At 44.5% G+C, this 27,586-nt stretch overlaps 3 protein-coding genes across 7 annotated transcripts in view; 2 read left to right on the forward strand and 1 right to left on the reverse strand.

Annotated features, from left to right (window-relative positions):
• Positions 1 to 1,107: 1,107 nt before the first annotated feature.
• Positions 1,108 to 8,211, forward strand: TOMM20L (translocase of outer mitochondrial membrane 20 like). The gene is made up of 5 exons (XM_033170636.1): positions 1,108 to 1,257; positions 3,389 to 3,432; positions 4,806 to 4,887; positions 6,841 to 6,983; positions 8,025 to 8,211. Exons 1-5 carry the CDS (start codon positions 1,125 to 1,127, stop codon positions 8,067 to 8,069), a joined length of 447 nt encoding a protein of 148 aa, XP_033026527.1. The 5' UTR covers positions 1,108 to 1,124; the 3' UTR covers positions 8,070 to 8,211.
• On the reverse strand, positions 8,155 to 12,900 carry TIMM9 (translocase of inner mitochondrial membrane 9). 4 transcript variants are annotated; one of them, XM_033170839.1, is made up of 4 exons: positions 12,816 to 12,900; positions 11,241 to 11,304; positions 9,443 to 9,538; positions 8,155 to 8,733 (listed from the first exon to the last, which is right to left on the reverse strand). In XM_033170839.1, exons 2-4 carry the CDS (start codon positions 11,277 to 11,279, stop codon positions 8,599 to 8,601), a joined length of 270 nt encoding a protein of 89 aa, XP_033026730.1. In that variant the 5' UTR covers positions 11,280 to 11,304; positions 12,816 to 12,900; the 3' UTR covers positions 8,155 to 8,598. The 4 variants fall into 4 exon arrangements, with proteins under 4 accessions (XP_033026730.1, XP_033026644.1, XP_033026807.1 ...); XM_033170753.1 differs by lacking the exon at positions 12,816 to 12,900 and adding an exon at positions 12,654 to 12,760; XM_033170916.1 differs by lacking the exon at positions 12,816 to 12,900 and adding an exon at positions 12,649 to 12,732.
• Positions 12,901 to 13,115: 215 nt separating this feature from the next.
• The window catches only part of KIAA0586 (KIAA0586 ortholog), an 81,690-nt gene continuing 67,219 nt past the window's right edge, over positions 13,116 to 27,586 (forward strand). The window contains exons 1-10 of one of the 2 annotated variants that reach the window (XM_033171132.1): positions 13,116 to 13,216; positions 15,059 to 15,415; positions 16,982 to 17,064; positions 17,824 to 17,893; positions 19,016 to 19,082; positions 20,615 to 20,780; positions 21,820 to 22,056; positions 23,439 to 23,604; positions 24,712 to 24,888; positions 26,211 to 26,331. In XM_033171132.1, the coding sequence (XP_033027023.1) occupies positions 15,178 to 15,415; positions 16,982 to 17,064; positions 17,824 to 17,893; positions 19,016 to 19,082; positions 20,615 to 20,780; positions 21,820 to 22,056; positions 23,439 to 23,604; positions 24,712 to 24,888; positions 26,211 to 26,331 (1,325 nt within the window). In that variant the 5' untranslated portion in view covers positions 13,116 to 13,216; positions 15,059 to 15,177. Of the gene's footprint in view, positions 13,217 to 15,058; positions 15,416 to 16,981; positions 17,065 to 17,823; positions 17,894 to 19,015; positions 19,083 to 20,614; positions 20,781 to 21,819; positions 22,057 to 23,438; positions 23,605 to 24,711; positions 24,889 to 26,210; positions 26,332 to 27,586 lie in introns of those variants that run through there. The other variant, XM_033171210.1, reaches the window with a different exon arrangement.

Here is a 27,586-nt window from a genome sequence, read left to right on the forward strand (position 1 = left end):
TCCTGCACCCTAAAATATCATTGGTTTGCTTATTTCTATATAGTCATACCTCAGGTTACGGCCACTTCGGGTTCTGTGATTTCCGGTTGCGCACCGCGCCGAACCTGGAAATACCGGAACTATTTCCAGATTATTCAACCAATATGCTTTGCGCATGCGTAAAAGCGCCGAATCGCAACCCGCACATGCTCAGAAGTGGCACTGCGGGTTGCGAACGTGCCTCCCGCATGGATCACGTTCGCAACCCGAACGTCCACTGTATATGGTGCCTACATTATGCATGGACTGGTTGCATGTCAAAATGTGCAAATGCCTTTAGATACATACCTATTAGGTCAGTGATGGCCAAACTTGGCCCTCCAGCTGTTTTGGGACTACAATTCCCATCATCCCTGACCACTGGTCCTGTTAGCTAGGGATGATAGGAGTTGTAGTCCCAAAACAGCTGGAGGGCCAAGTTTGGCCATCACTGCATTAGGTCCATAAATTACCATATAGCGTATGTTCAACACAAAAAACAGCAACCATCTGTTGTTGACAAAGGACAGCTGGACATATAAAGGGCCCCATTACCTTCAGTAGCTTGGGGCCTCATCAAACCTAAATCCGGCCCTGCCTCACAGGGTTGTTGTGGGAAATTAAGTGAAGTGCCTTGAGCTCAGATGGGGGGTGGGGGAGGTAGGTTATGAATGCCATAATTAATAAACTGAAAGGAAAAACGAGAATGTATTTTTCACAAGGAGCATCCTGTGCAGTTTAGTGGTCAGAAGTTGCAGACCGAGACCTGCGAGGCCGGGGTTCAAAATCCCCACTCAGCCACCTTGGGCAGGTCAGTTTCTCAGCCTGACCTACCTCACAGGGTTGTTGTGAAGGTAAAATGGGGCAGGACTGGAGGGAAGGTGGGACATAAATGCCAATCAATCAATCAATCAATCACCCAAGGCTATTACCATTATTCACCTTTCCTTTATATACCAACCGCTTTCTATACTTAAGGCTTAAAGCTACTGAGGAGACTTAATTGTGTGAGAGAATAAGAGAGAGAAGCGCCAACGCCGAAGCCGCCGCCTCGCCTCCCTCCTTCCCTCACTCCCCTGTGGTCGGCAACGGGCGCCTGGGCGGCCATGGAGCGCTGGGCGTGGCGGGCGCTGCCGTGGCTCGTGGCGGGCGCCTGCGGCCTGGCCGTGCTGGGCTACTGCCTCTACTTCGACCACCGGCGGCGCAGCGCGCCCGACTTCAAGCGGAGGCTGAGGGAGAGTGAGTGGCGGGGGAGGCCTCGCCTTCGCCTCAGGGGAAAGAGGGGAGGAGGAGGAGGAGCCGCGACCGGGAACTAGGCCCATCCCCGGCAAAGAGGCTGCCGGACTACAACTCCCATCAGCCCCAGCCGGCGTGGCCAGCGGAGGAGGAGGGTGGGAGTTGTAGTCCAGAGGACTCGGGAGAGAATTCGGCTTGCGAAGGCATTGGGCCTTAGGGAGATAGCCTTCCTGTCCCGTTTAGGCAACCGTCTTAATCAGGCATAGGCAACCTCGGCCCTCCTGATGTTTTGAGACTACAATTCCCATCATCCCTGACCACTGGTCCTGTTAGCTAGGGGTCATGGGAGTTGTAGTCCCAAAACATCTGGAGGAGGGCCGAGGTTGCCTACCGGTATGCCTGTTCTTAATCAACCATTTTTTTTGAAAAAACCCTCCCTGCGAGGTAGTCCTACGGCTCCATTTCCTAGCACACCTTTTCCTCCAAGGAGTTTGAGGTGGAAGGCGTACTCCTTTCCCCATCCCTGCCTGATTAATATGGTTGGTGGAAGTTTATATATATATATATGGAATGTTTTTAAAGTATTCCCCCCCCACACACAGAGAGACACACACACACTTTTTATTGATTTGTCAGAGATCTCAGTTTTTAAAATTTTAATAATGAAGCATCAGCGGGATTGAAATATATAGGCTACATAGGAAAAGTCCACGTACAGACATTGAAAATCGTCTCTGTGCCAGCATCAGGCAAGATACAAGGGCTAACAAGAGTTCACAAATAATAATAGTAATTTACAGAACACCCCGTAAGGTAGGTTAGGCTGAGAGGCAGCGGCCAAATCCACACCACACATTTAAAGCCCTGTGATACTGCTTTAAGCAGTCATGACTTTTGTTATTATTACTATAATTTAATAATTAATTGATTGATTGATTAAATTTGTATACCTGCAGGTCTCAGAGCAGCTCACAATATAAAAACACAAAATACATAATGAAAATAAGAGCAAGAACAGCTCCATACTCCCACCTCCCCAACACATTTTAAAAGGGCTCACGCTGCCAAAAAAATAATAATTCTGGGAGCTGTAGTTTGTTAAGGGTGCTGACATTTGTTAGAACACCCACATTCCCTTCACAGACCTACAGTTCTGTATTTATGTATTTATGTATTTAGCAATATATGTATTTAGCAACCAATATATTTCCCCAGGGAACTCTGGGAACTGTAGTTCTGTGAGGGGAACAGAGGTCTGCTCATGGGGTTGCCATATTCCCAAAAGTGAAAATCCGGGCAAAATTGTTGAGCTTTGGTTTCTCTCTCCTTCTCTCTCTCTCTCTTTGTCAAAGTTATTGAACTTTGGGGGGAGGGCATATTTTTTAAAGCATTTTCCTGGACATGTCTGCATACCCTGGACCTCCGGGTATAGGGCGGTATATAAATTCTAATAATAATAATAATAATAATAATAATAATAATAATTAATAATTAATAATAGGTTGTAAAGCCTTTGCTAGTGAAATGAACCATTGAAGTGTTGGAGTTGTTTAGTCAGGGTTAATCTTGTATACCTCTTGATGAAGTCTGTTCCTTGATGAAACCGTACCCGTGAAACGGGGGACAACAAGCTAGCCACCCATCGGAGGACAGACGAGGACGCCTGAGAGACTTTGCACTATCACTTTACAGTATATAAATATTGCACATCGAACTCTGCACCTTCAGAGCTGATCATTTGGATAATAAGCCATAGATCATGCGTTCGAGTAGATATTTGCATACATGTTTTATGTGATTTCAGTCTATTTGTTGATATAAATAATTTCTAGTTTAAATATTTTCATAATATTCTCGTAGTTCATATTGTAGTGTCTTTCACGGTTTTGTGTATTTTATATTGGGCTTTCATTACCGTGTTTGTCTGTTGGCTTTTGCATATTGCTTTGTTGGTCAGCAGTATGTTACAGTGAAGGCACACATAATTGTCCTAGAAGGTTAACAACACTGCAGCTTTAACGTTTGCAGTGGTTGGCAGGCAGGCAGCAGCCACAATGGCGCTAATCGAGTTTAAACATGTCACAGCTCCGGGCTGTTAATTGTGGATACTGACTATTCCATGTTACTCTTACAGAAAGAAGAAAAGAGCGTGAAAAGGCAAAAGAGCATGATGCAGAGGTGAAAAATTATGTTTGGGTTCCCCAACATACCACCTGTGGGCACCACGGCACCCTCAGATACACCCCCCCCGGCCGTCAAAAACAAAACAAAAATTGAGTGTTTGTGGAACTTCATTGTGTGTTTTTTTGTGGGGCTGACGACCATTGTTGGTGTTTGTTTGCTTTTTTTTGAGGAATGAAGTTGTTTTTCCTCTCGGATGCTGAAGGAATGCACAAAATTGTGCTTCTATTTCACTCCTGTGGACATGGCTGTCTTAAGCATATCCGGCGCCGTGGTGCAAAGATCCCTCCGGCGGGGGGCCCCCCCATTTCCCATAATTGTCAACCTTTTTTAGGCGGGGGACCCCCAAAGTTGTTGACCATTTTTAGGAAATGTTCCCCAAGGGAGTGCATAATGTTTCCCAAGGGAGTGCATAGCATGCAACGTGCATGTCCAAATGGCCAGAAGGGGTGTGTGCAGGGGGGGGGAATACTTCTGGAGCCGTTCCTCTCCTGGCCTCACCACAACTCTTGCAAAAAAACCCTCCAAGCTCCTACCCGCCTCGCCTGTCGCTTCCCAGTTGCGGCGAGATGGATTTCCGCCCCTTGGAATAGAAATGTAATAGAACGTACTGGGTAAAGATAGCTCAGTCAGTAGAGCATGATACTTGTAATCTCAAGGTTATGGGTTCAAGTCCCATGTTGGGCAAAAGATTCCTGCATTGCAGGGGGTTGGAATAGATTACCCTTAGGTCCATGAAATACATTAAGGCTGCACACCTAGGAATAAGTCTCCCTGAATTAAGGGAGGGTTTTCCTTCTGATTAGACTTGCATAGGCTTACACTGTAGTTTTAGTTGACAATGACATGCAAGTAATGAACATGCAGATTAGTTGTGATCCTTCAGCTAAGAATGAAAGTCTTACGCAGCTAAAAATAATTCCAATTCTGACCCATTCTCCAAATCAGGGGTGGGAATTGTATTCATCTCTGAAGGCCACATCACACATACATGGCAAGTGCTTCTAGCAGCAGTGCTTCTGTAATGGTGGCTGGTCCTGTAGATATTTCAGTTTCATATGACAGAGTTTCAAGAAATGATATTAATTTTGCTGAATGTTGAAATATTGGTTGAATAATCTGGAAATAGTTCTGCAACTGCACAGGCTGTTTACATGCCAGTGCACATGGAGTCTTCCAAGACTGAAGCCCTGTTACACTCAGTGGGTTTACGTACTTAGAAAAATAGGGACTTCTGCAGAAATGATTCCCAGCACCCAACACTTAATCTTAGAAAAAGACATTTTTGTTTTGTTTTACATTACAACCTTCATTCTCATTAGCCAGTGCTCCATTTTGTTAAGCTGAATATACGTTTGTGACACCCTTAGTTACGCGAGATGAAAGATACTGCAAAGCTACAAGAGTTCTTTCTGGAAGAGATACAGTTGGGACAGGCGTGGCTGGCAAGAGGTAAGAAGAGGAACTGGCTTTTGTGGAATATGCATATATACATAGACACACAGAGACTATAAATTGCTTAAAAATTATCCATTTCTATTGCCACTTACGGTAGGTAGGCAGTAGTAAAAAAAATGTAAAGGTAAAGGACTCCTGGATGGTTAAGTCCAGTCAAAGGCGACTATGGGGTGCTACACATCTTGTTTCAGGCCAAGGGAGCCGGCGTTTGTCCGCAGACAGCTTTCCAGGTCATGTGGCCAACATGACTAAACAGCTTCTGGCACAATGGGACACCGTGACGGGTGCCAGAGTGCACAGAAACGCTGTTTACCTTCCCGCCACAGCGGTACCTATTTATCTACTTGCACTGGTGTGCTTTCAAACTGCTAGGTTGGCAGAAGCTGGGACAGAGCAACAGGAGCCCACTCTGTCACGTGGATTTGAACTGCCGACCTTCTAATCAGCAAGCCCAAAAGGCTCAGTGGTTTAGACCATTAACACAGATGAGCCTGATCATTTTAACGTACTTCAGGCCAATTCATAGCTGTCTGCTGTTGCTGTTTGCGAAAGGTATCTTGTGGAATGTATTACCCATACAAAGCTGAATTGAAAGTTTCTGTTCCTGAAAACTGAAGCAAAAGAGATTTTCTACGATGTCACTGGTTTCCCCTCAAGGCTTGACAGTACAGAATAAATATTTTAAATGTACATGAATTCACAACCGAGAGAATTGACCTTTCCCTTAAGAAGTAGCTCTGAATTACAGAAAAGACAATGCCTTTATTTGTTGCATTTATGTAATCCATCCTGGGACTGCTTGGTGAAGGGCAGACTCCAATTACATATAATAGATAGTTTGGGACAATCTTGATTTCCGATGACCTCCGCCACTTATGGGTTGCATCCAATGTTACTGATATTTGGAGTAAAGCCTTGACTGAAATTGGTGCAATTTTTTAAAATCCTGAGCAAAAAGAGGGTGATTTGTCCTTCCACTGATCCTTTCACCTGCTACAATATGTAGGAATAGGGCAGCCATACCTCCGGAATTTCCCGGACATAGCCGGGATTTAGCCTTCACAAACAGCATCCGAACGAAAATCGCTTAAATGTCTCACAGCTCAACAACTTTTGTGTCCGGATTCTCGCTTTTTGAAACATGGCAACCCTATGTGGGAAGATGTTTTTGTCCCATAGTAGATGGGGTGGATGAAGGGAGCAGAGGAGGGTAGACGGCGGCGTCTTGTGCCTCAGAGTATTTGAGAGGTTCAGACAGCTACAATTAGTAGCTGAGCTTGTGGGAGCACTATGAGGTTCACGTTAACACGGAGCGCAAATGCTTACTGTAGTTCCAGGGATCACAAAGACCTGAGTTTTAGGAATCTGAATCAATGCGCTCTACGTGGGGCTACCTTTGAAGGTGACCCGGAAACTGCAATTAATCCAGAATGCGGCAGCTAGACTGGTGACTGGGAGTGGCCGCCGGGACCACATAACACCGGTCCTGAGAGATCTGCATTGGCTCCCAGTACGTTTCCGAGCACAATTCAAAGTGTTGGTGCTGACCTTTAAAGCCCTAAACGGCCTCGGTCCTGTATACCTGAAGGAGCGTCTCCACCCCCATCATTCAGCCCCGACACTGAGGTCCAGTGCCAAGGGCCTTCTGGCGGTTCCCTCACCGCGAGAAGCAAAGCTACAGGGAACCAGACAGAGGGCCTTCTCGGTAGTGGCGCCCACCCTGTGGAAAGCCCTCCCATCAGGGGTCAGAGAAATAAACAACTACCTGTCATTTAGAAAATACCTGAAGGCAGCCCTGTTTAGGGAAGTTTTTAATTTGTGACTTTGTACTGTATTTTGGTATTTGTTGGAGGCCGCCCAGAGTGGCTGGGGAGACCCGGCCAGATGGGCGGGGTATAAATAATAAATTATTATTATTATTATTATTATTATTATTATTATTTATAGGAGAGCACAAGAAGAGCATCGAACACCTTGCCAATGCCATTGCCGTGTGCACACATCCAAACCAGCTAATGCACGTCTTGAAGCAGACTCTACCCCCCCATATATTTGAGATGCTTCTGCACAACATTCCATACGCAGTGCAGGTAGGTAGATTTTGTTAACTTTTGAAACACAGGTGAATGTTGTACAGGAGGCACTGTCTAACCGGAACTGTGTTCAGACATAAGAGAATTTTCCATTCGTGGTTTGTACAGAACCTTGAGATTTCTGCATGTTGCCACGCTGGGACTTGTTTAATTATTACCATAGGCAGGCAGCTCATTAAAGGCTCAGCTTTTTTATTTTTTTATTTTAAAAAAGAATTTGGCAGGAAGGGACTCATACCCAGTAGCAAGGCCTTGGCTCAGCTTCTGGAGAAATGCAATGGGACTTACCATTCTCTGCACTGTGGCAAGTGTTCAAAAATGCTGTTTTAGTGCATTGTGTGCTAAAACTAGTACAGATACCTCGGTTTAAGAACAGCCGTGTTTACGAACTATTCAGTTTACAAATTCTGCAAAACCGTTAGTGTCCCAGTTTACGAACTTTACCTCGGTCTAAGAACGGAATCCGAATGGTGGAAGGACACCAGTGGCGGGAGGCCTCATTAGGGAAAGCGTGCCTCGGTTTAAGAATGGTTTTGGTTTAAGAACGGACTTCCGGAACGGATTAAGTTCGTAAACCGAGGTACCACTGTATTGTGCTATTCAGAACTGAACTTTGCCCATACTTTGCACTGCAATTTACTTATTTTTTAATATTAAAATCCTACTCTTTTGAGGTTCTAAGCAGGTGCACACTTGCTTAGCTTCAGCAGTGTTGCAGCTTCCGATGTTCCCAAGTCATTCACTGGGCCCACACTACCACAACTTTAAATAAATTAGGATGTTGTCCATGTTGAACTTCTTGCTTAAATCAAAGTAGATTGCTTCCATTAGTCTACTGTGAATGGTCCAACATCACCCATAAGCTAAAAGACAAAATGTACCAGCACCTTGGGGCTGCAAAGGTGAGAAGAAAGATAATAATCGAAGGAAATAAATCTGTCCTTGGGAGGGAAACGATAACATTTTAAAAGTTTCGGAACTCAAAAGTTTAAGCACATAAGTACCCATGCCATTGACATGTTTTTCCCCCTCTGCTAGCGGCTTGAGACAGCCATGAGTAACCAGGATCCTACCGTTGAATGAGAATGTGGCATCGCACAAGGGGCTACTCTTAAGGCAGGACCTTATGACAGCCTATGAGACTTCATTTCAAAAGACTCTCGGCGAAAACAGTAATTTCAATTTATTTTACTTTGATTAAATAAAAAATAAACCTTGCTTTAGACACTTTGGGATATAATTTTTGGACGACACGCTTGTGTTTTAAAAATTAAGTCATTGTATAAGAAACAACAAAAACTAAAATGCGGTTGTTCCCTCCCCATCTTTAACCTAGTGACGGTCAGAAGCAAATCTGTAAGCCTCCAGAAAAAAAGGTGGTATCAACATTATTTCAATGCACAATAGAAGACAATCTCGGAACAGACTCCATCAGCTCTGCAGCCACTGCCAACCCCAACTGCAGCTCCTGGTGGTTTCCACAGTTCAGTTGTTTCCTGAGGGCTTCTGTTCCCAGCTGTTGGATGTTGCCACAGCAGCGGTGGAGACCAATGCACCTTTGTGTGCAATGCAATCAACGTTGGCACTCCTTCACAAAGGCAGCCCCTGCCTTTTAGCGAGGCTGGCCAAGAAGTCCTGCTTTGGCAGCCAGCGCTTCATTCTGCTGAATGTGGTACTCCTGAAACCTCATAGATATCCTCTGGGTCATTTTTAAATACTTCTGTAAGCAGTGCTCTGAGCAAGTCATCTATATCAAGAAGGGACAGATGGGAAGAACCCTGTAGTCACTCACATTAAAAAAGGATATCAGTAATTTGAACATGGAAAATATTTTAAAATCATTTGCGTCTTCACTATAAATGTTTTCACATTTGAACATTACCCTATATGAAGTTATCTTCCCATGGCAATTTTAAAACATACTACTAACATAATGAAAATGTATAATAAATACACTGCTTCTCTGGGGAAATGGGGAAACTGAACACAAATATGTACCACTTTGCCAAAGCTTCCCTCTTTAGTTTACCACTGAGCTGGAATTTTAACACAACGTTACCTCAGTTTCGAAACAGACAACCCACATTAGAGAAATATATAATGTTTATCTGTCTCTGTCGTTCACTGCTTTCTTTGCCTTGCCTTCCAGTGTTTGATGACAATGTGCCATTAACAATTTTGTAGGGTTTCGATCTTTTGAATCTTTTTTTGTCATTCACTGTAGCACTTAACAAATAAGGGAGCTGTGTAAGTGAATATCATGGACCCTTGGACTGATCCAGCAGGGCCCTTTTATTGTTATTCGATCCAATTAATATCTGACCTGAGAGCCACATGAACAGAAGAGCTACATCTCTTTCGAAATGTTTGGTTTAGCTAGCTTTCTTGATTAACGTGCAAATTTACACTGAAGTTCTACCAGGTACAAGCCCAAAGGGCATAGAATAGCTGCATACCTCTTCTGGCTTGACTTCTCGGCTGGTGAAATCTTTCACACAATCCAGGAAGCAGGTTTCTGTCAATTTGTTGTATGTCCCAAGAAATTCCTTGAACTGTTAATAAATCAAGAGAGATCTTCAGAACTAGGCATATCTTTTATTTCAGGGGTGGGGAATCTTTCTCTGTGATCCAATTGTGGCCTGGGATGCCTTTTTTTCACACCATGTACATCTGACCATTAGTTGACATCACTGGTGATATCAGCTGATGAGAATGAGAACCAGGTTTAATTCTGCATTGGCTGCTTGGTAGTATTTCTGGCAAGGAACACGTTTGCACAGCCAAGGCACAAGGATTTAATCCTTACTCATCAGATGAATGGTGATTCAAGCCCTGTGCAAAAGCACCTTTTGTAGCAGCTCATGCATGGGAGATACTTCAAAAAGGCTTTTGCAAAGGCATTAAGACAGCTCATAAGCTACTATTTGCTAAAAGGCCATCTTAAAACTTTTTTCAAGTCTCCACCCTTTTCCATTATGTTCCTGACACTGGACACAAAGAAGGGAGAGATCTGGAAAAAGCCTTCACAAGTCTCCTCATCTTCTCCTTCAAGTCCCCAATGCTGGAAACTTAAAAGTGGGAAGAGGGGGAGGCTCGCAAAGCCTTTTCCCCATCTGCCCCCTCCCGCTTCGAGTCCCTGATATTGGGGAACTTAATGGAGGAAGGGGCAAGACTTGGAAAAGCCTTTCTTTCTTTCCCTTCCTCCACAGGGTGGAGCTATCTCTCTTGTCTCCAACAGGAGTTAAGGGGAGAGAGAAAGCATCTGGTCTTGTCCCCACTTTATAAGGGAGAAAAAGAAGCCAGCAGGGTTCCCAAGCACATTCTGCTACTTGGCAAAGCACCAGAACTTTATTCCCACTTTCCCCACAGCAGCAGTAGGCACGGGCGTCACGAGGGGGGGGGCAGTATGCCCCGGGTTCCAGGGGAGGGGGGGTGACACTTGGGGCAGCCCCACCCCGCTGGCGACCCACAATCCTGTCCAGGGTCCGCCCGCCGGTGCCGCTATGGGGCTGCCCCGTGCGATCGCGATGGGGAAGCCCCAGGAGCCGGCGCTCGCTCGGCGGATTGCCGCTGGAGCAGCAGCGCCGGCAGGATGGACTGCGTAGTCCATCTCAGCCGGCGCTGCTGCTCCCCGGCAAGCGAGCGCCAGCTCCTGGGGCTCCCCCCCCCGTGCTGCTCGGAGGGGGAAGCCCCAGGAGCCGGCGCTCGCTTGGCGGGTTGCCGCTGGAGTAGCAGCGCCGGCGGGATGGACTGAACATGCGCGGATTTCCACGCATGCGCAGTCTGTCCTGATGCATGCGTTGTGACGTCACGATGCATGCGCCAGGTTGCCCCGCCCCCAGGAGGTGCCTCGGCGTGGCAACACCCAAGAGGCTTCCTACGCCTCTGGCAGTAGGTGCAAGGGATTCAGACAGGTGTACAAGGGCTGTCAATCATTTGCTGGCATAATGATATCATGTGACTGACAGTTGGATAGTCATAACCACCTGTCAAATTTGGTCTGACAGGCCGATCCTGATAAAAATCTAGCCTGTGGAGCCCAAAAGGTTCCCTACTTTACTTGAAGAATTAGCACACAAGGGATAGGCAGGGGCAACATGCATCTGAGGGAAACGAATTTAACGTAACATATAATGAGCATCAGCTCTGTACTGATAAATACATTATTACATACGGCTATTAAAACCACACAAATTGCCAAAGTGTTAGGTACACCGACATTTTAAAAGCATCCTTTAGAGCTACAGCATTTACCTGCTTTATCTGATCAGATTCTGATATTTGTCCAGCCATATTTTAGCGCTCAGATAACTGCCACCTAAAGTGAATACAAGATCAATCAACAATCATTCTGAAATGTTTTGCTTGAAATGTAATACATAACAGCCTAAATCTTGTTCGTGGAGGGGGGGAGATATACGTTCTTGGAAGCCTTTGCTGGATACTAATACCACTTGAATTATTTTAACTACCCACCTAGCAACTGCTGATTTCCCCCCACAAATCTTCTTGTATTCTTGTGCACAACATTATTATATATGGAAGGCAGTATACAAATATTGAATATAAATACCCCCAGTGAACTAAGAAATACGATGGGACAACTCTGCTGTAATATATGGCTATGCACAGAAAGAAAAGTATGTGCAATTGTGGGGCAGCAATTGTCAGTCAGGTATCAGGGTGTGGCCTCAAGGCATGTGAGGCCACCACCTTCCTGAAGCAAAGCAGGTTGGGGCTTGGATGAGTAACTACTTGGGAGCCACATGCATACTGCCTTGGGTTCCATGATGAAAAAAGGTGAGATATCAAATAAATATTGATACATTTTAAAAGTGCCAAATAAATTTGAATGCTTATCATCTTTATCAAGTTTATCTTCCAGCAGCCCTGTACAGGTTCTTTCACAAGTTGCGGGGCGGGGGCGGGCGGTGTAAAACATGTAAAAAATGTAATACACATGTGCAACACCACACACTCCCCAACCACAGCTATGATATGGCAGCAGGTACACATTTTCCACCCATAATTGTCTGAATCAGTGGTATCATCTTTTACTTTATTTTTAAGGCAGAGGGTTTGAAATACAGAGATATGCAGCGTACCCAAGGTGGGATTTGAGTTCAGGCTTCCCAGATGCAAGCCCCAGACCCCACGGCTGCTTAGGTCCGTCCCCAAAGTGAAGGGCATGTAGCGTCAGTTTTTGAGCCAGCCAAGGTCATGCTTCCAACCCTTTCCTCCTCCTCAGAGGAGCAGCGCTGGAAGTCAGCAGGGAACTCATAAGCAGGGAACCCATAAGCGCCCCCTCCTGGCTTCTTTCTACCTCTTGCTTTCACCCCAGGGTTGCCACCTACCCCCGGGTCCACCTACGCCATTAAAAAGAACCCTGCCCCGGGTTGCTTTGTGAAAATCCATGCAACCAGAGCCTTCCCGCGGGATTTCCTCTCCCTTCTTAAGAGAAGCTGCACCTGGCAGATTTATCATGGGGAAGCTGCTATTAAAGGCACAGGTAACTGTTGTAACCCTGTTCAGCACCTAGGGCCCTAGGGTCTCCCGCGCCCTTCCTTTCCCCACAAACTCATCCCCACCCTCGCAGCCTGCGCTTACCGCAAGCACCAACTCCCTTCCCCGGGCTCCCCAATGCTCCTTCGCCCCATCTTACATTACCCTCGTGCTGGAGACGAATCAGCGACGGCGGGCTCTAGGATAGCTTTACCTTCCATCTGCCGCGCGGGGTGCGTCGCCCTAAAGGGTCCCCCCGCGCCCTCCCCTTTAGACAGGCCCCCCCCCCCAGCCCTCCACACACACCCAAGTCGTTTCTGGTCCTACCCCAGCTACGCGAGCCTGACAAACTCGAGAGAGCGGGCGGGGCCTGAGGGCTTCAAGCAGGTAGGCGCGATAAGGAGAGAGTCAGGCGGGCGGGGGGCCTCTTGTGCAGCGGGGTTTGTTTCTACCCGGACACTGTTTCCAGTGAAACAGACCAAGCGCGGCCGGGCGGGGAAAGAGGCGCGAGAGGGAGGCGCCCGCGTGCGGGTGACGGGAGTGGGTTGTGCGCATGCGCGCTTTTCCTTTTCCTTTTAAATAAATGGCGCACGCGCGCTTTAGCGTCCGGCTTTTTGACTTGTTTTGAAGGCAACAGGAAGGGGCTGGGCTCAATGTGTCCGTTTGGAAGCGGCGGGAGCCCCGGTTGGCGGTGCTGCTGTTACCATGGCAACAGCCGGTGCTTCCCGGTGGGTGGCTGTGAGGAGGGAGGAAGGGAAAGGGAGGGGGAGGGTCTTCAGTGGGGGGTGGGGTGTCTTGAGGGGTGAGGATGGAAGGTGAGCTCCAGAGAGGTAGAGCTTTGAGGGGGACCCCCTTCACCACCTCTTTCTGTTTAGGGAAGCTTTTAATGTTGGTTTGATTGATTATTGTATTTTAATATTTTGTTGGAAGCCGCCCAGAGTTGCTGTGGAAGCCCAGCCAGATGGGCGGGGTAAAAATATATTATTATTATTATTATTATTATTGTTGTTGTTGTTGTTGTTGTTTCTCTGCACCCGCTTTTAAATACAGTACATGTAATATAAATGGGGCATGGAGGGAGCTTATTGTTTTGTGTTCTTTGTGCCTTTATACTGCAAGCTGACTGCCCTGTAATCCTCGGATGAAGGGCCAGTGCGCAAATCTATAACCAGTGCTATTTTTTCTAGGAAAAGAGGAACTCACCATGAACACCTCCTTCTTTTTCTCTTAGAAAGGCAATGGCACGCATCTGTCAGGCTCTGGAACTGAGTTCCAGCTAGTTCTGGCTAGGGGAAGAAAGCCCTGAATCATCATCATTTTATTATTTGTACCCAGCTACCCTGGGCAGCTTCGGACAAATATCAAAGCATAATAAAGTATCAAACATTAAAAACTTCCCTAAACAGAGCTACTTTCAGGTGTCTTCTAAAAATCAGATAGTTATTTATTTCCTTGACATCTGATGGGAGGGCGTTCCACAGGGCGGGTGCCACTACCGAGAAGGCCCTGATCCTTGGTAGCTTCACTTCTCGTAGTGAAGGAATTGCCAGAAGGCCCTCGGAGCTGGACCTCAGTGTCTGGGCTGGACAATGGGGGTGCAGATGCTCCTTCAAGTGTACATTTGACAGAGTCGAACAAACAAAATAATTGAACTTTCAGATGGCATACCTCTGGATACAGCCAGCACTGGATTTACGGCAGTGTGGGCAGGCAGAAACAGAATTTTGCATTTGACAGACCTAGGTCCGGTGACGCCTAGAACAGTTCTTTAATTCTAAAGTGTTTGCGTGCCTAGGACCCTTTGTGTTCATCTTGGGCAGATGACATTTTCCTTGTGGTTCAAGGGGTCGAGTGCCTTTATAGATGAGTACCACGTCTTCCTTCCCCAAGGAACTTGGAGGTAATTATTGCCTTCTGTGAAGGCATGTGAAATTATCGTAACCCATGTAGAAGTAGAGGAACATAAGGCTCTTGCACCTCTATCCACATCCCATTTCAGGATCTCTGTTAAGTCTGCAACCTTTGCCATATAGGGATATAGCAGAGGGGGAATTGTGTCTCTGTGAACAAGGCGGTTGGCTCTAGAGCCTTGCGATCCCTCCATACAAGCTGCTTTGATCACAGTTCAGTTTCTTCTCTGTAGGATGTCATTTCGGATACACTTAACAGTTGCCTACTGTGGATGTTTTTCTTCTCAGATCATCTGTAAACAAAACATCCCTTGGCACGCGAGGATGACATGCTGTACCCCTTTGTTTAAATGGGTGAAGGGGGTTATCTTTTGAGCATCTTGTACATTTTGTCATAAAATGTCACAGTGTTCCATTGCGCCAGAAGCGGTTTAGTCATGCTGGACAAACGCTGGCTCCCTCGGCCTGAAGCGAGATGAGCGCTGCAGCCCATAGTTGCTTTTGACTGGACTTAACCTTCCAGGGGTCCTTTACCATTACCTTTAATTTTGTCATAATCACAGCAATAAGTGATGGATATCCTAATCCTTGCGCCTGTGTTCCCTTTTTCTCCATTTGCTATGTCTGAAATTGTGGGTCATCTTGTGTTTTGTTTCATAGAAACTTGACGCCTGTGCCGTGAGCTGTTAATAGAAGTGGAAGAGACGTCTGGTGTGAGCAAGAGTTATTCTGATAGCTTCACTGCTGGTGACATTCTCATCCGCTCCACCAGCTTCCCCATGAAAAAGAAGCCCATTGACCCTCGGACAGCTGTGTCCGCTGACAGCAAGCCTGCTGCTTGCACCAAGAAAAGGATACGCATTTCTGTGAAGAAGCTTCGGGAAGTGCCTCCACCCCGTCATCCAGAATGTGCTGTGTTGACGGTTGATGGTGCAGCTGATATTCCACCAGCATTGTTGGCCAACAAACCTGCATCTCATAAGCCAACAGTAGCAACCTCTGGAGGTGGAACGGAGGGTATGTCTATAGCCCTGTGTAGTTTTTATTTTATTTTTTAAAGTTAGTAAAAAAAATCTTCATTTGTTATCGGTCGCGATTTGTCTGAGGCTGTTGTCTCTCTATAGGCCATAACTAGTACAGACTCTGTCAAATATGTTCATTTAGATGGTGAGGAAAATGTCCACTAAATTTTGAATGTCGGTCTTCAACTCCCCATCACATTTATTTATTCAGAGCATTTGTACGCCTCTCAAACTTCCAGAGTGGCTTACGAGAAATCAAAACAAGGCTCTCCCTAACTTCCTTACATACATACATACATACATACAAACAAACAAACAAACAAACCTATCTCTATCTGATCACATCTGATTTTGTCTCATCTTACTTTCCCTTTGCATTGTCTGTGCATTCAGTCCTTTTGGTGACAGATTCACAGCCACTGACCACCTTTACTGTGATTTATCTGAGGTAGGAGAGACAGGAGAAGGGGACGACAGAGGGCGAGATGGTTGGACAGTGTTCTCGAAGCTACTAACATGAGTTTGGCCAAACTGCGGGAGGCAGTGAAGGATCGGCATGCCTGGTGTGCTCTGGTCCACATGGGGTCACGAAGAGTCGGACACGACTGAATGACTGAACAAAAAACAAGAGAGACTTCCCAGTATGAGGCAGCTATGTCCTTAGAAGGCTTGAACATAAGAACAGCACTCTCCTGTGGTTTCCAGCAACTGATATTCAGAAGCAATACTGTGAGGCAGAGCCATCATGGGTTTCTAGCTCCATGGACAAACATTGTTAAGTTAAACTGCTGTTGCATTACCAATCATGCTGTGGCTTTTCAGTTGCTCCAAGTGGGTGTAGCTTGGTGGAGTGATTCTGGAGGATTTCGGTGAAGACAGGACAGTGTTTGCTGTTTAGCTTAATGGATTATAACCTACATTACAATGGTATGTGTTGATGGCATGTACAGGCTCTGTAGTTCTCAGTACTCTGCTTATAGGAAGATTGCTTACTCAGAGAGACAATGCCCCTGTGATTCTGGACAAATAGAAACAATAGAGCGTGTTTTTCTCCAGTGCCTATATTATAGAGACATCTGTATTAGCCTCATCTCCATAAGTACCCAGGGTGCACAGGACAATTCTATACCTCCCTGCTGCTTTCAGATACCAACCTTGCTACAACATACAATGTTGCCAGGTTCTGCACAGCAGTGTTCAAAATTCGTCGGCTGATGACCTGTGCCACAAACTAGATTTAATGAAGACCCATAACAGAGTGCTTTGTAAAATGATAGTCATAGCCTTTTATATACTACCCCTTTATGCTTTTCCACATCCGTTTAATGTTCCTAACCCTTCTTTTAGATACTTATAGTTTTTTTATATACCTTCTGTTTTAATAATTTTAGCTTTCCAAAATGTTTTACAGATTTTAAATGATTGTACCCCACCCTACTTATGCTGCTGTATGACCGTAATAAAAGTTTGATTGATTGATCAGTATTCTGCAAGTATGAAGCGCTATAAGCAAGATAGTTGTTAATCGAGATATAACCCAGTGAATTGACATTTCTTCTAGGCGTTGTAAGCAGGTATACCGGTAGACATTCGGAACTACTGTCAACTGAAAAAGATAGCGAGCCCTCACAGTTACCTCCAGAGGTAAGCACAGTGGTATTCTGTTCTTCAGTCTACAGAGGATATTTCATATGCTTGTTCCCATACACCTCGCTTACCAAATATTAGAAAACTGTCCATTTGTATTTCTCTTTTGCATATTGCCTTTGCTTCTGTATTGCAACCCCCGCCCAAGATGAGTTTCATCGGCTTCACAGTATTGTAATTCTGGAGTTACTGCTGTCAAACTGAAATATGTTGAAAATGTTTCTGGGTGTTTTTAAGGACTTGTAATTCACGACTGCTGAGACAACATAGTTCTACCTTTCTTTTTACTTCGTCGTTTCCCTCTCCTTTTGCAACCTTAGTGTTTCATTTTCTTAAACTTCTCTACAAACCCTGTTTAGAAGCTTTTGAAAACAGCAACAACTGAGCTGTTAAGATGTTCGCAGCCTGGCAATTGTACTGGAGGCTTTGCAGGTCAAATGTTGTCGATTGCTGCTTTAAATGTACCTATCCAGCATATCTGCTGTATATTCTATATATTTGGCACATAAGGGGCAGTTAAATAGTAATAAAACCAGAGTCCTTTAGGACCTTAAAAATGAACAAATTTATTGTGATTTAAGCATACGGCATAATAAATTTCTGAGTTGTTGAGATATCACAAGACCTTATCTGCTGCAATAAATTTACAATGCTGCCCTCTGGAATTAAACAACAGTGTGATTTTATTTGAGAAATATAAAATACATGAAAGCTTATTTTATATTTCCCTCTTACCTTCTTGCCCCTCCCCTCAAGCAGGCTTATGCACACGACGCTGGAGTACACATTCCTTCACAAGGAAAAGAGGATGGCAGCAAACAAAAAGGTAATGCAACTCACTCCTTTGCAAATGCGCTCTGAAACTAGCAGTGGGGTTTATTACTAGGTAACTGTGCATAGGAGTGCAGCTTTTGTTCCTGCTTTTTTTGTCCTTTGGGGACAATTTCCCCCATATTCCTGGGTATTTTTTAAATACTGAAGATGAAAACGAGCATTTATCGAAGTAGTCAAGTACAGTCGTACCTCGGGTTACGTACGCTTTGGGTTGCGTACTTTTCGGGTTACGAACTCCGCTAACCTGGAAGCGCAACCCGAAGCGTGTGCGATTCGCGCATGCACAGATGTGTTTTCGCGGCATGTGCAGAAGCAGTTTTTTCGGTTTGCACACGCGCAAACCGAATTTTTCGGGTTACGTACTTTTTGGGTTACGTACATCGACCCGGAACCAATTAACCCAAGGTACCACTGTACATAAAAGCCACACAATGGTGGTAGTGTTCGGGAAGTGAATGAGGGAAAGGAAGAAGTCAACACCTCTGGGTTCTTTGGAGGCAACGTCTGGGTTATTTCCATCTTCCCCTACTATAGAAGCTTGCAGAGAGGGAGGGCAGATGGGGATGGGGCGGGGGAACAGCATAATGGACACCACAGTTGCTCAGGCACAATGTAAATTAAGTTTCATAATGGATCAATGCAGCAAAAATTCAGTGGCTTCATGTGATATTTTTGTCCATAACTTTTAGGTGTGACTTGAGCTGTAAACAGTTAAAATCTTAAGTGTTCTGATTGTGCTGCAATGTCGTGTGCCCAACAGTAGTTGTCCGGAATCTCCTTGAAAGCAGGGTTTTGGTTACAAAGTTAGAGAAATTCCAGATTCAAAATAAAGCCTGGTCTCCATAAGTTCTGGTATTATGATGATGATAATACCATAACATCCCCCCAAAGTTGTCCAGGGCAGCATACAGCAAAATGTTATTTTCTGTGTGAGGTTGGAATGAGGTGACAAGTGAACCCAAGATCTGATCTCCCTCTGTGTAGAGATTCTGATTATAAGTTGTATCTGAACAGGCCCTTGTTTCCTTTTCGTAAGGTGGTGCTTTGTGAGCATTTTAGAGTCTAATGAGTATAGTTTCTTCTGTTTTTTTTATTCTTGTTTTTTCCACATTAGCTGACATGCTTATTTCCCAGTATGATACTGGGCAGAAGGAGGCTGTAAGAGCTGTATTCAAGCAGAGGTAAGGAAGCAAATGTTGAACGCTTCTGTTTACTTGATTCCATCTACAAATTCCTTCCCTCTTTAATGGCTCAAAAGTGTTACTGGTGTCTACTAATATGTTGGGGACACAGTGGGTGGAATCGCTGGAGAAAACTTGCAGCATTGAAAGCTGCTTATGTAGGTCTAGTTACAGGTAGGTAGGTGTGTTGGTCTGCCATAGTCAGAACAAAATAAGAAATAAAAAAAAAATCCTTCCAGTAGCACCTTAATAATAATAATAATAATAATTAATAATTTATTATTTGTACCCCAGCCACTCTGGGCGGCTTCCATCAAACATTAAAATACATTTAAAATATCACAGTTTAAAAACTTCCCTAAACAGGGCTGCCTTCAGGTATTTTCTGAATGTCAGGTAGTTGTTTATTCCCTTGACTTCTGATGGGAGGGCGTTCCACAGGGCGGGTGCCACTACCGAGAAGGCCCTCCGCCTGGTTCCCTGTAGTTTTGCTTCTCGCAGTGAGGGAACCTTAGAGACCAACTAAGTTTGTTCTTGGTATGAGCTTTCATGTGCATGCACACTTCTTCAGATACATTTCTGAAGAAGTGTGCATGCACACGAAAGCTCATACCAATAACAAACTTACATATCTGAAGAAGTATGCATGCACACGAAAACTCATACCAAGAACAAACTTAGTTGGTCTCTAAGGTGCTACTGGAAGGAATTTTTTTATTTCTTATGTGGGGCTCTTCTTATGTGCTGTCCCACTGAGCTTTGTATGCAGGTTGTGGGAATTAATTGTTCCTGCCTAGAACCCTGGAGAGCTCATGCCAGTTGCAGCAGCCCATTTGGAAATATTTTTTAAAAAATGAAGTGGCCTCTCCAGCGTTCAAGCCTGGGCAGTGTGTCTGGAAGTCCTGAGCTGCCCAGATGACAAGACCCCCTCTCTCAGCCTCGCTGATGTGGTCCAAAGGAAAGGAAAGCAAGATGTTTGCCGCCAGTTTGGTTGCAGGAGTTGCCAGAAGGAGATGTACAAGGTGTCATCCAACTGCCTTATGGACTCCATTCTGTATTTGTGCAGGGTTTACTCCTGAGCCTTTTTTCTTCTTCCAAAGATGCCCTGCAAGGCAGCGGGTTACTACATGGGCACTACAAAATACCCATTTTACTGAAGTCAAATTTGTGATATTAGGAACCACCCCCCAAACAGAAGCCCAAACACACACAAAATAAAATAAAACACAGCCAAAAAGAGCAGGCAACTCCCAAACTTTAAAAATTTAAAAAGGCAGGGGTGTACTTTGAGGCTCCAAGAAGTAGGGAATAATTGGTCAGATTGTAGAAAGCACCCCAAAGGTCATCTAGTCCAACCCCTGCAATGCAGGAATCTCAACTAAGATGAACAAGTAGTATGTCCTGGTGTAAAACATCTTACTGGATGCCTCTTCATGTACCAGTGACATTTGTTCCCTGAAAATACTTTTAGAGAGGAAAAAATGGCTCTTACAAAAAAAAAAATCTTTCCCATGCCTGTCTTATATATTTAGAATTCAGAATGTTCCTGTATTTAAAGAGGTGAAGGTCCAACTGCTGGATGATGTATGCTCTGACAAAAAGGACAGTACCAAGTCAACACAAAGCGAGATAGAGTCAGCCACAACTATCGCAGCTGCCACAGCAGCAGCTATTGCTTCTACAGCCCCTCTTTTCAAAGTAAGTAACTGGCTTCGTTATTTATTTGTTTAAAAAATATTTCCTGCCTTTCCCCTCCACGAAACAACCTGCAAATATAAAAACAAATGTAAACAAACCTTCGTAAGCTTCCTGTGAAAACTAAACCCTACAAGATTTCTTCTTTGCGGTGTGTGTGTGTGTGTGTGTTGAAAGGTGCATGCATATGTGTATGCTGGAAATGGAATTTAGATCTTGTTTTCCGAAAACCTGAATTCCCTTTTTAACAAACAGATCACTTGGAAATTGGTGGATAGCCCTCCAATTCCATAGACCAGACTCAGCCATGTTAAAGGATAGTTTTTTGTTTATTTTTATTGAGTTTATTTACAACACACACACACTTTTGCAAAACTGCACAATGAAAAGAAAGACAAACAACAACAAATAAAACAAAAGCAAATGAAAAACAAAGGAAAACAAATAATGCATAGAAACGTATGAAAACTTATACAGAACAGATAGTGAATCACACCCACACCCACCCACACACCATACTTAAGTTCTTTTTTTCCCTTGCATTTGACTTTCTTCATCCTCTACACAGTTCTCTTTTCATTTTTGGCAAACTGTCTCCTCCTTAATTCATTATTACCCCTTTTTCTTACAATTTTTAACTTAAGTACCATAAATTATCTTGCAGAAGTTAATCGAAACAAGTCCAAGTATTAATTTGAGGGCACTGCTTTTTAAGGTATTCTCTATATTTTCCCCATTCTTTTTGAAATTTTTGCTTGGGCTGACCGCTAATTCTGGCCAATTCAATATACTCAAATAATTTGTCTTGCCATTCTTTTTTGTCAGTATTATTTCTTTTTCCCAATTTTTGGCAGTTAGTGTTCTCGCAGCCCCTGTAGCATAAAGGAATATTTTCTTATTTTCTCTGGCTAAATCTGTGTCTAATATCCCCAATAGAAAAACTTCTAAAGGACAGTTTTCTCCCAACCCAAGGACAACCATCTAGGTTTGAGGGAGAGAGGTTTTGGCCTTCACAAATTTTGGCTTGCGTCTTTCCCTCCAGGTCCAGAGCGACTTGGAAGCAAAAGTGAGCTCTGTGTCCGAAATGCTTACCAAGTTGCAGGAGACAGACAAACAGCTGCAGCGCGTTGCAGACCAGCAAGCCATCTCGAAGGCTCAACAGCTTGAGGGGGCCCCTGGCCATCAGAGAGTCGGCGAACTTGAAAAGCAGATGAATCTCTTCATGGAAAAGCGAATTCAGCATCTGGAAAATTTGCAGCGGCAGCAAATGAATATTCAGGTACTGGCTTAAAAATATAGAACCCTGCTGTTTCATTTCATGAGGATATTCTGTACATCAACCGTGGCTACATTTTAAAAATGTAATTGCACTAAGGGAGTTTATTTTGTTTTACTGTGCCTTTATGTTGCTCACCTTATGCTGCTGTCGTTATAACCTATGCATATTAACAACCCATGGTTGGATCCTAAGGAAAGGGGGCTGGTGGAGGCCAACTTAGCTGGTCACACTCGGTTCAGCAGGCTCTTGGGGGGAAGGGGGGAAGTAGCTTTTGCCAGCCCACTTCTGCATGCTCTTCTCAAGATCCAACCCACAAAAAAACACAGAATGCCACCCTTAGGAGGAGATAATACTGTTCCCGCATGTGCTCCATAGGGTTGGGGGAGGGTACCCCCAGAACAGATATGGGATGAGGAAGCAGAGGAGGAGAATCATAGAATCCTAGAGTTGGAAGAGACCACAAGGGCCATCCAGTCCAACCCCCTGCCAAGCAGGAAACACCATCAAAGCATTCCTGACAGATGGCTGTCAAGCCTCTGCTTAAAGACCTCCAAAGAAGGAGACTCCACCACACTCCTTGGCAGCAAATTCCACTGTCAAACAGCTCTTACTGTCAGGAAGTTCTTCCTAATGTTTAGGTGGAATCTTCTTTCTTGTAGTTTGAGTCCATTGCCCCGTGTCCGCTTCTCTGGAGCAACAGAAAACAACTTTTCTTCCTCCTCTAGATGACATCCTTTTATATATTTGAACATGGCTATCATATCACCCCTTAACTGTCTCTTCTCCAGGCTAAACATACCCAGCTCCCTAAGCCGTTCCTCATAAGGCATCGTTTCCTTACGCAAAGAGAAATCCTTGCACTGACGTAATCTTAGGTTTAGCAGTGCATTGACTGCAACCTTTAATAAATAAGCTTCTTGACCTTCCTTCCAAAGGAGCCCGGGGTGCCAAGCAGCATAACAGGCCCACAGCACATTATAAATAAATAAATAAATAAAACATTCGGAAATGATCGAATTTCCTCGCAACTAATATTCTCAAGATTGCCAGTAACAGTAGCTTTCACCCATCAAATGGCTGGATGAACAGGGATGTTTAAAAATTCCTCCTGAATGTTAACATGGTAAACAGAGGCACCTCAACAGGGAAGACATTCTGCAAATGGGAAACTGATTCCAAGAAGGCCCTTGATTAAAGGGAGGAAGGTCTTTGGAGTCTAGGGCTAAGCTGGAGGCCATGTGGGCAGCCCATAGAGGTGGGCAGAGCCCCTGAGCCACAATCGAGTATTTATGATATTTTCTCTGCAACTGATATGTGTGGTTTTTGCACGGAAGTTCTTGCCAAGCTATTCCTGTGTTTGAACTGAAACCTCTTTCTCCTAGTCCCGTTTGATTAGCTCTGCACTGACCTCTGGGGGCTTCCAAGATGCCAACACAGCAGCTTCCAAAAGAACGGCAACACGTGCCATGAATGCAGGGAAGCCTCTTACTGACCCTATCTCTGCTCACCAGCATGGGTTTTTTTCTTCCAACACCATACCTGCACAAGGTGAGAGGCATTGGGTTGCTCTAATTCGTATAGAACTGCAAAGCAGCAAAGGTTGATACTGTGCATCTCCTTTCAGTTAAAATTGTTTGTTTTCTAGCTCTTGTCATCTTCAATTTAAGACGTCATAAAAAAGTAGACCAGGCATAAGATTAGGATTGCTTAATACCCCAAAGCAATAATGGCAAAACTAATTCTTGCCTTTAGAGACCTGTTCAGCTCACTTAAGACCACACCAAATCATGGTTAAAATTAATCATAGTTCAGAACCCAGACTATGATGTGAGCTTCCAGCCATGGAATGGCTAAACCATGATTGTCTCCTCTCATCTTCAGTCTTTTCAGATTCCTAAATTCATGTCACGGTGTATCAGCCTATGGTGGCAGAGCAGTGGCCACGCTCCTAACACCAAACCCACTTCAGATCGCAGTTTGTGGTTTGCCAGCAACCATAAATGTCAGTTTTTCAGTTGAGACATCTCAATTCTTATGCCTCCTTAAACCAAGGGTTGCTGTGACTTCTGGATCAGAGTCCCTGTGTTGAAATGCATAGTAGTGAAAAAAGTAATGGAGATGTTTGTGTAGCTGCAGCTACTGAATAGTACCTGGGTTGTAGTACAGAATAGTGAATTGTGAATATTCTGCCTGTGACTAGGTTAAATGTCCAAGCTGGAAGACAGGAGAGACAAAAGTGCATAACTTCAGCAACCTCCTCTTTCTTCCATCCCCACATCCCTCTGTTGGTTTCTACTGACTACTGAAAAGTTTCTTAAATTGAAATATCGCTTCTGAAACATGTCCAAGTTTGGGCAGATCTCCACAAGTCCATAACTCTGAAGCAGTCACCAAGCACGTATTGTAGCTCATGACATGTGTTTTAAGTACTTATGAAACAGATGGGCATGACTATAATCTGCTACTTGCTTGCTTCCAGATATCCGGCTCTGTTTTGAAAAATGTCTGTTCTCTTCATCTGACAAGTTGAGACTGTTCTATCTTGAGGAGGTCGTTTTAACTGCTAGCATAATTCTGGTGATTTGCTTCCCGCTGCTTGCTCTCTTTAACGTGTTTTTTTTCCTAATTGAGCAAACCTATCTTCCCACATTCCAGCATGTTCCCGGAAACATGAAAGCCGCGGTATTAGTTCGCAGAAGACACCAGCACCACGCAGATATGCTCCTGTGCCGGTATCTAAAGATACTAAAATCTCACAGAAACTGGCAAAGAGAGAACAACCGGTTGGAGAAAAAGAAAATGTGCAACAGTCAACTTGTGGAAGAACTTGGGGTGAGGTCCAGGAAGCTTCAAAGCTTCCCTTTCTCCTTGTTGAAGTAGATCTGCCCACGTGCTGTTGTTTCCCACAACCATGACCACTCTCGCCTACATCGACAGTGCTCTGGTTGGCATTAGATGTATCATTGTTTTTTATCAGCACCACTTGAGACTTCACAGTTTTCAAGCATTTCACACTCTTTGAATGCGTATTAGGCTTTTATTCTAAACTAGTAGACCCAGCCACTCGTTGCTGTGGCTCATTTTGTGGAAACAGCCCTGAGACTTCCCCGTCACCTGTTGTTTTTTCCTCTCCCGTTCCCCCCTCCCTGTCCTCTCTCGTCGCGGACTCTCTCTCTCTTTAGTTTGTGCGTGGCTTCCCTCTGACCCCCCCAGCAATGGTGTCCAGCATGCTTTCAGCTTTGCTACGTTCCCCTCCCAGTTTCTGGGCTGTAAGCAGAGCAATTTTAGCTATTTCAGAGTCACTCACGTAGCAGGAAGATGGTCTGTGTGTAAAGGAGCTGCAGCAATAAATCTCTCAGGAGCCAGCTTCTTCCTTATGAAGAAGTTTTATTATTTACAGCACAAACGACCCGGCATGGCTAACTCCCAGCACAGCAGAACAGAAAGAGAAAGCGTCCCAAACGCTGACTCACAGAAAAGCAGCACGTCATGTGATCAGAGCAGTTTTAACCTGTAAGATCTGAAATATATCACAGCCTGTGGTCTTTGACGTCCACTGGAGGGCGCTGGGTTTTTTTGCACAAATTCATGAATTTACCTGGGAAAGGTGTGATATTTTTGCAATCTAGGTACCTAAGAACCTTCCCATATGGCCAAGGAATGTTGTGTCCAAATTTGAAGGCAATCGGTCAAGCGGTTACAGAGCATTGCGGCTACATCAAAGACCCATCTTGAACGTTTTTATATATATAGATAAGCCTTCCAGAGAGCTTGTCCATTACAGCTCATAAATAGTTTATTTACAATCCCATATGTGAATTTTACAATTCTCTAGTATTCATCATGTGTCGCTTCAGTATTTTACTAATGCTCAGACAAGTAACATTATTACAGCTTATTTGCTACATGCCTATCTTTAAAAATCAGTGGGCAGCGTATGATGTCTGCTTACACATGTGCATAGATATAATTTATAAATACATAAATGCGGTTCATTCTGGGAAGGAAACCAGGAATGTAACTATCCCATATATGTGTCTCTGTGCAGACAGACACACACACACACACACACACACACACACATTTGAACGTGTGCGCACACTATACTGTGCCCTATTTAGCTATAATATGGCATGCTCTTTTTTCTCATCTAGGTGGAGGGAGACTTCTAGAGCACATCCTGAATTCTCAAGAAACCCCATTAAGCCAGAGTACATCTTCTTGGAAGGACCCAAGAAGTGACAATGTGATGCCGTGGTGTTTTGGAAGAGAGAAGTAAGCATCTCACTTGTTAAGAAGCAAACTGCTTGTAGCTACTTGAAATCCTGGAAACTAAATTTGACCTGCAGTGATATCCTAATCTCAATTCAAATAACTGAAATAATAGAAAATTAAGAGGTTTCCATTTTGGGTGATTTATGTAACACTGCTCCCACAATTCCTAGCTGAACTCTGTACATGCTTGAGACGTGTGTTTCATGGAAGAGACTGTTTTCTTTAAAAGCCTTGTTTGCAGAGGCATGAGGTTGAAAAGTACACTTGCATACTGTGTCTGAGCTTAACTGTGCTAAACAGGGCAAACTGACCCTTGAACTTTGTCCACCTCTTTTGTACCTAGCCTGAACTACTAAATTAGGATCAGACAAGTGGAACCTGCAGGAAAAAGTGGCTGTGTATACTTCCTCCTAAAAGGAGCACTTGTATGATCCCCCCCCCCACCATTTGACCCTAGCAGGGCATTTTTGTCCTCTTTCCATCCCCTTGCACCTCCTTCTATTTTCCTTTTCCATGTGACAGTCAACAGTCCATGGCTGCTGAGCAGGCTCAGTCCTCATTCGACTGCCCTGTGTCCCCTTGGAGTTTTTTTTTAAGTACTTCTGCAAATCTTGGGGTAACCCCAAGCATGCTGATACTTCCTCTTGCTTCTCAGTGGCCCTTGTTGGGCTACAATCCACTCACCACCTGAGTTTCCCATTAGAAGGTGTGGTGCTGTGTCTGCATCCGTTAACAAGTGCATACAGGCAAAACCTGGGGTAAACATTTGTTCTCAGTTCCCATCCAATGGTCAGGTGTTTTGCTTTATTTACGCCTCTTGGATAATGGCTATTTTATTGTCTTGCGTTTATTTTGAGTGATGGAGGAGTGTGAAATTCTCAAATTGGGCAAAACTTTTATCTTGTGAATGTCAGAAATGTAGTCAGGGCAAACGCCAAACTGCCCCAGACTCCAGGCACTTCTTTGTGGCCACTCCCTGGCTGCCGAAGCCAAACATTCCAGAGGCCAGAAATATGCAACTCCTCTCCGATGAGAAGAGAAACTTGCACAATCCCTGCATATCGCAGTAGGAAAGAATAAGCCAAAAGTAGATCTAAAGCTACTTTATTAAAGGCTATTTACAAAGTACATTCTCTGTTTCTCTGCTCCCAAAACTCCAATAGAACAGAGCTCGGCATCCATTGAGAACCAGAAGTGAAAGAAAAAGAATACAATAACATCACATGGTAGGAAGAGATAAAACACAGACTTCCTT

The sequence above is a fragment of the Lacerta agilis genome, chromosome 1, assembly GCF_009819535.1.
Source record: "Lacerta agilis isolate rLacAgi1 chromosome 1, rLacAgi1.pri, whole genome shotgun sequence".
In the NCBI taxonomy this organism is placed as follows: Eukaryota; Metazoa; Chordata; class Lepidosauria; order Squamata; family Lacertidae; genus Lacerta; species Lacerta agilis.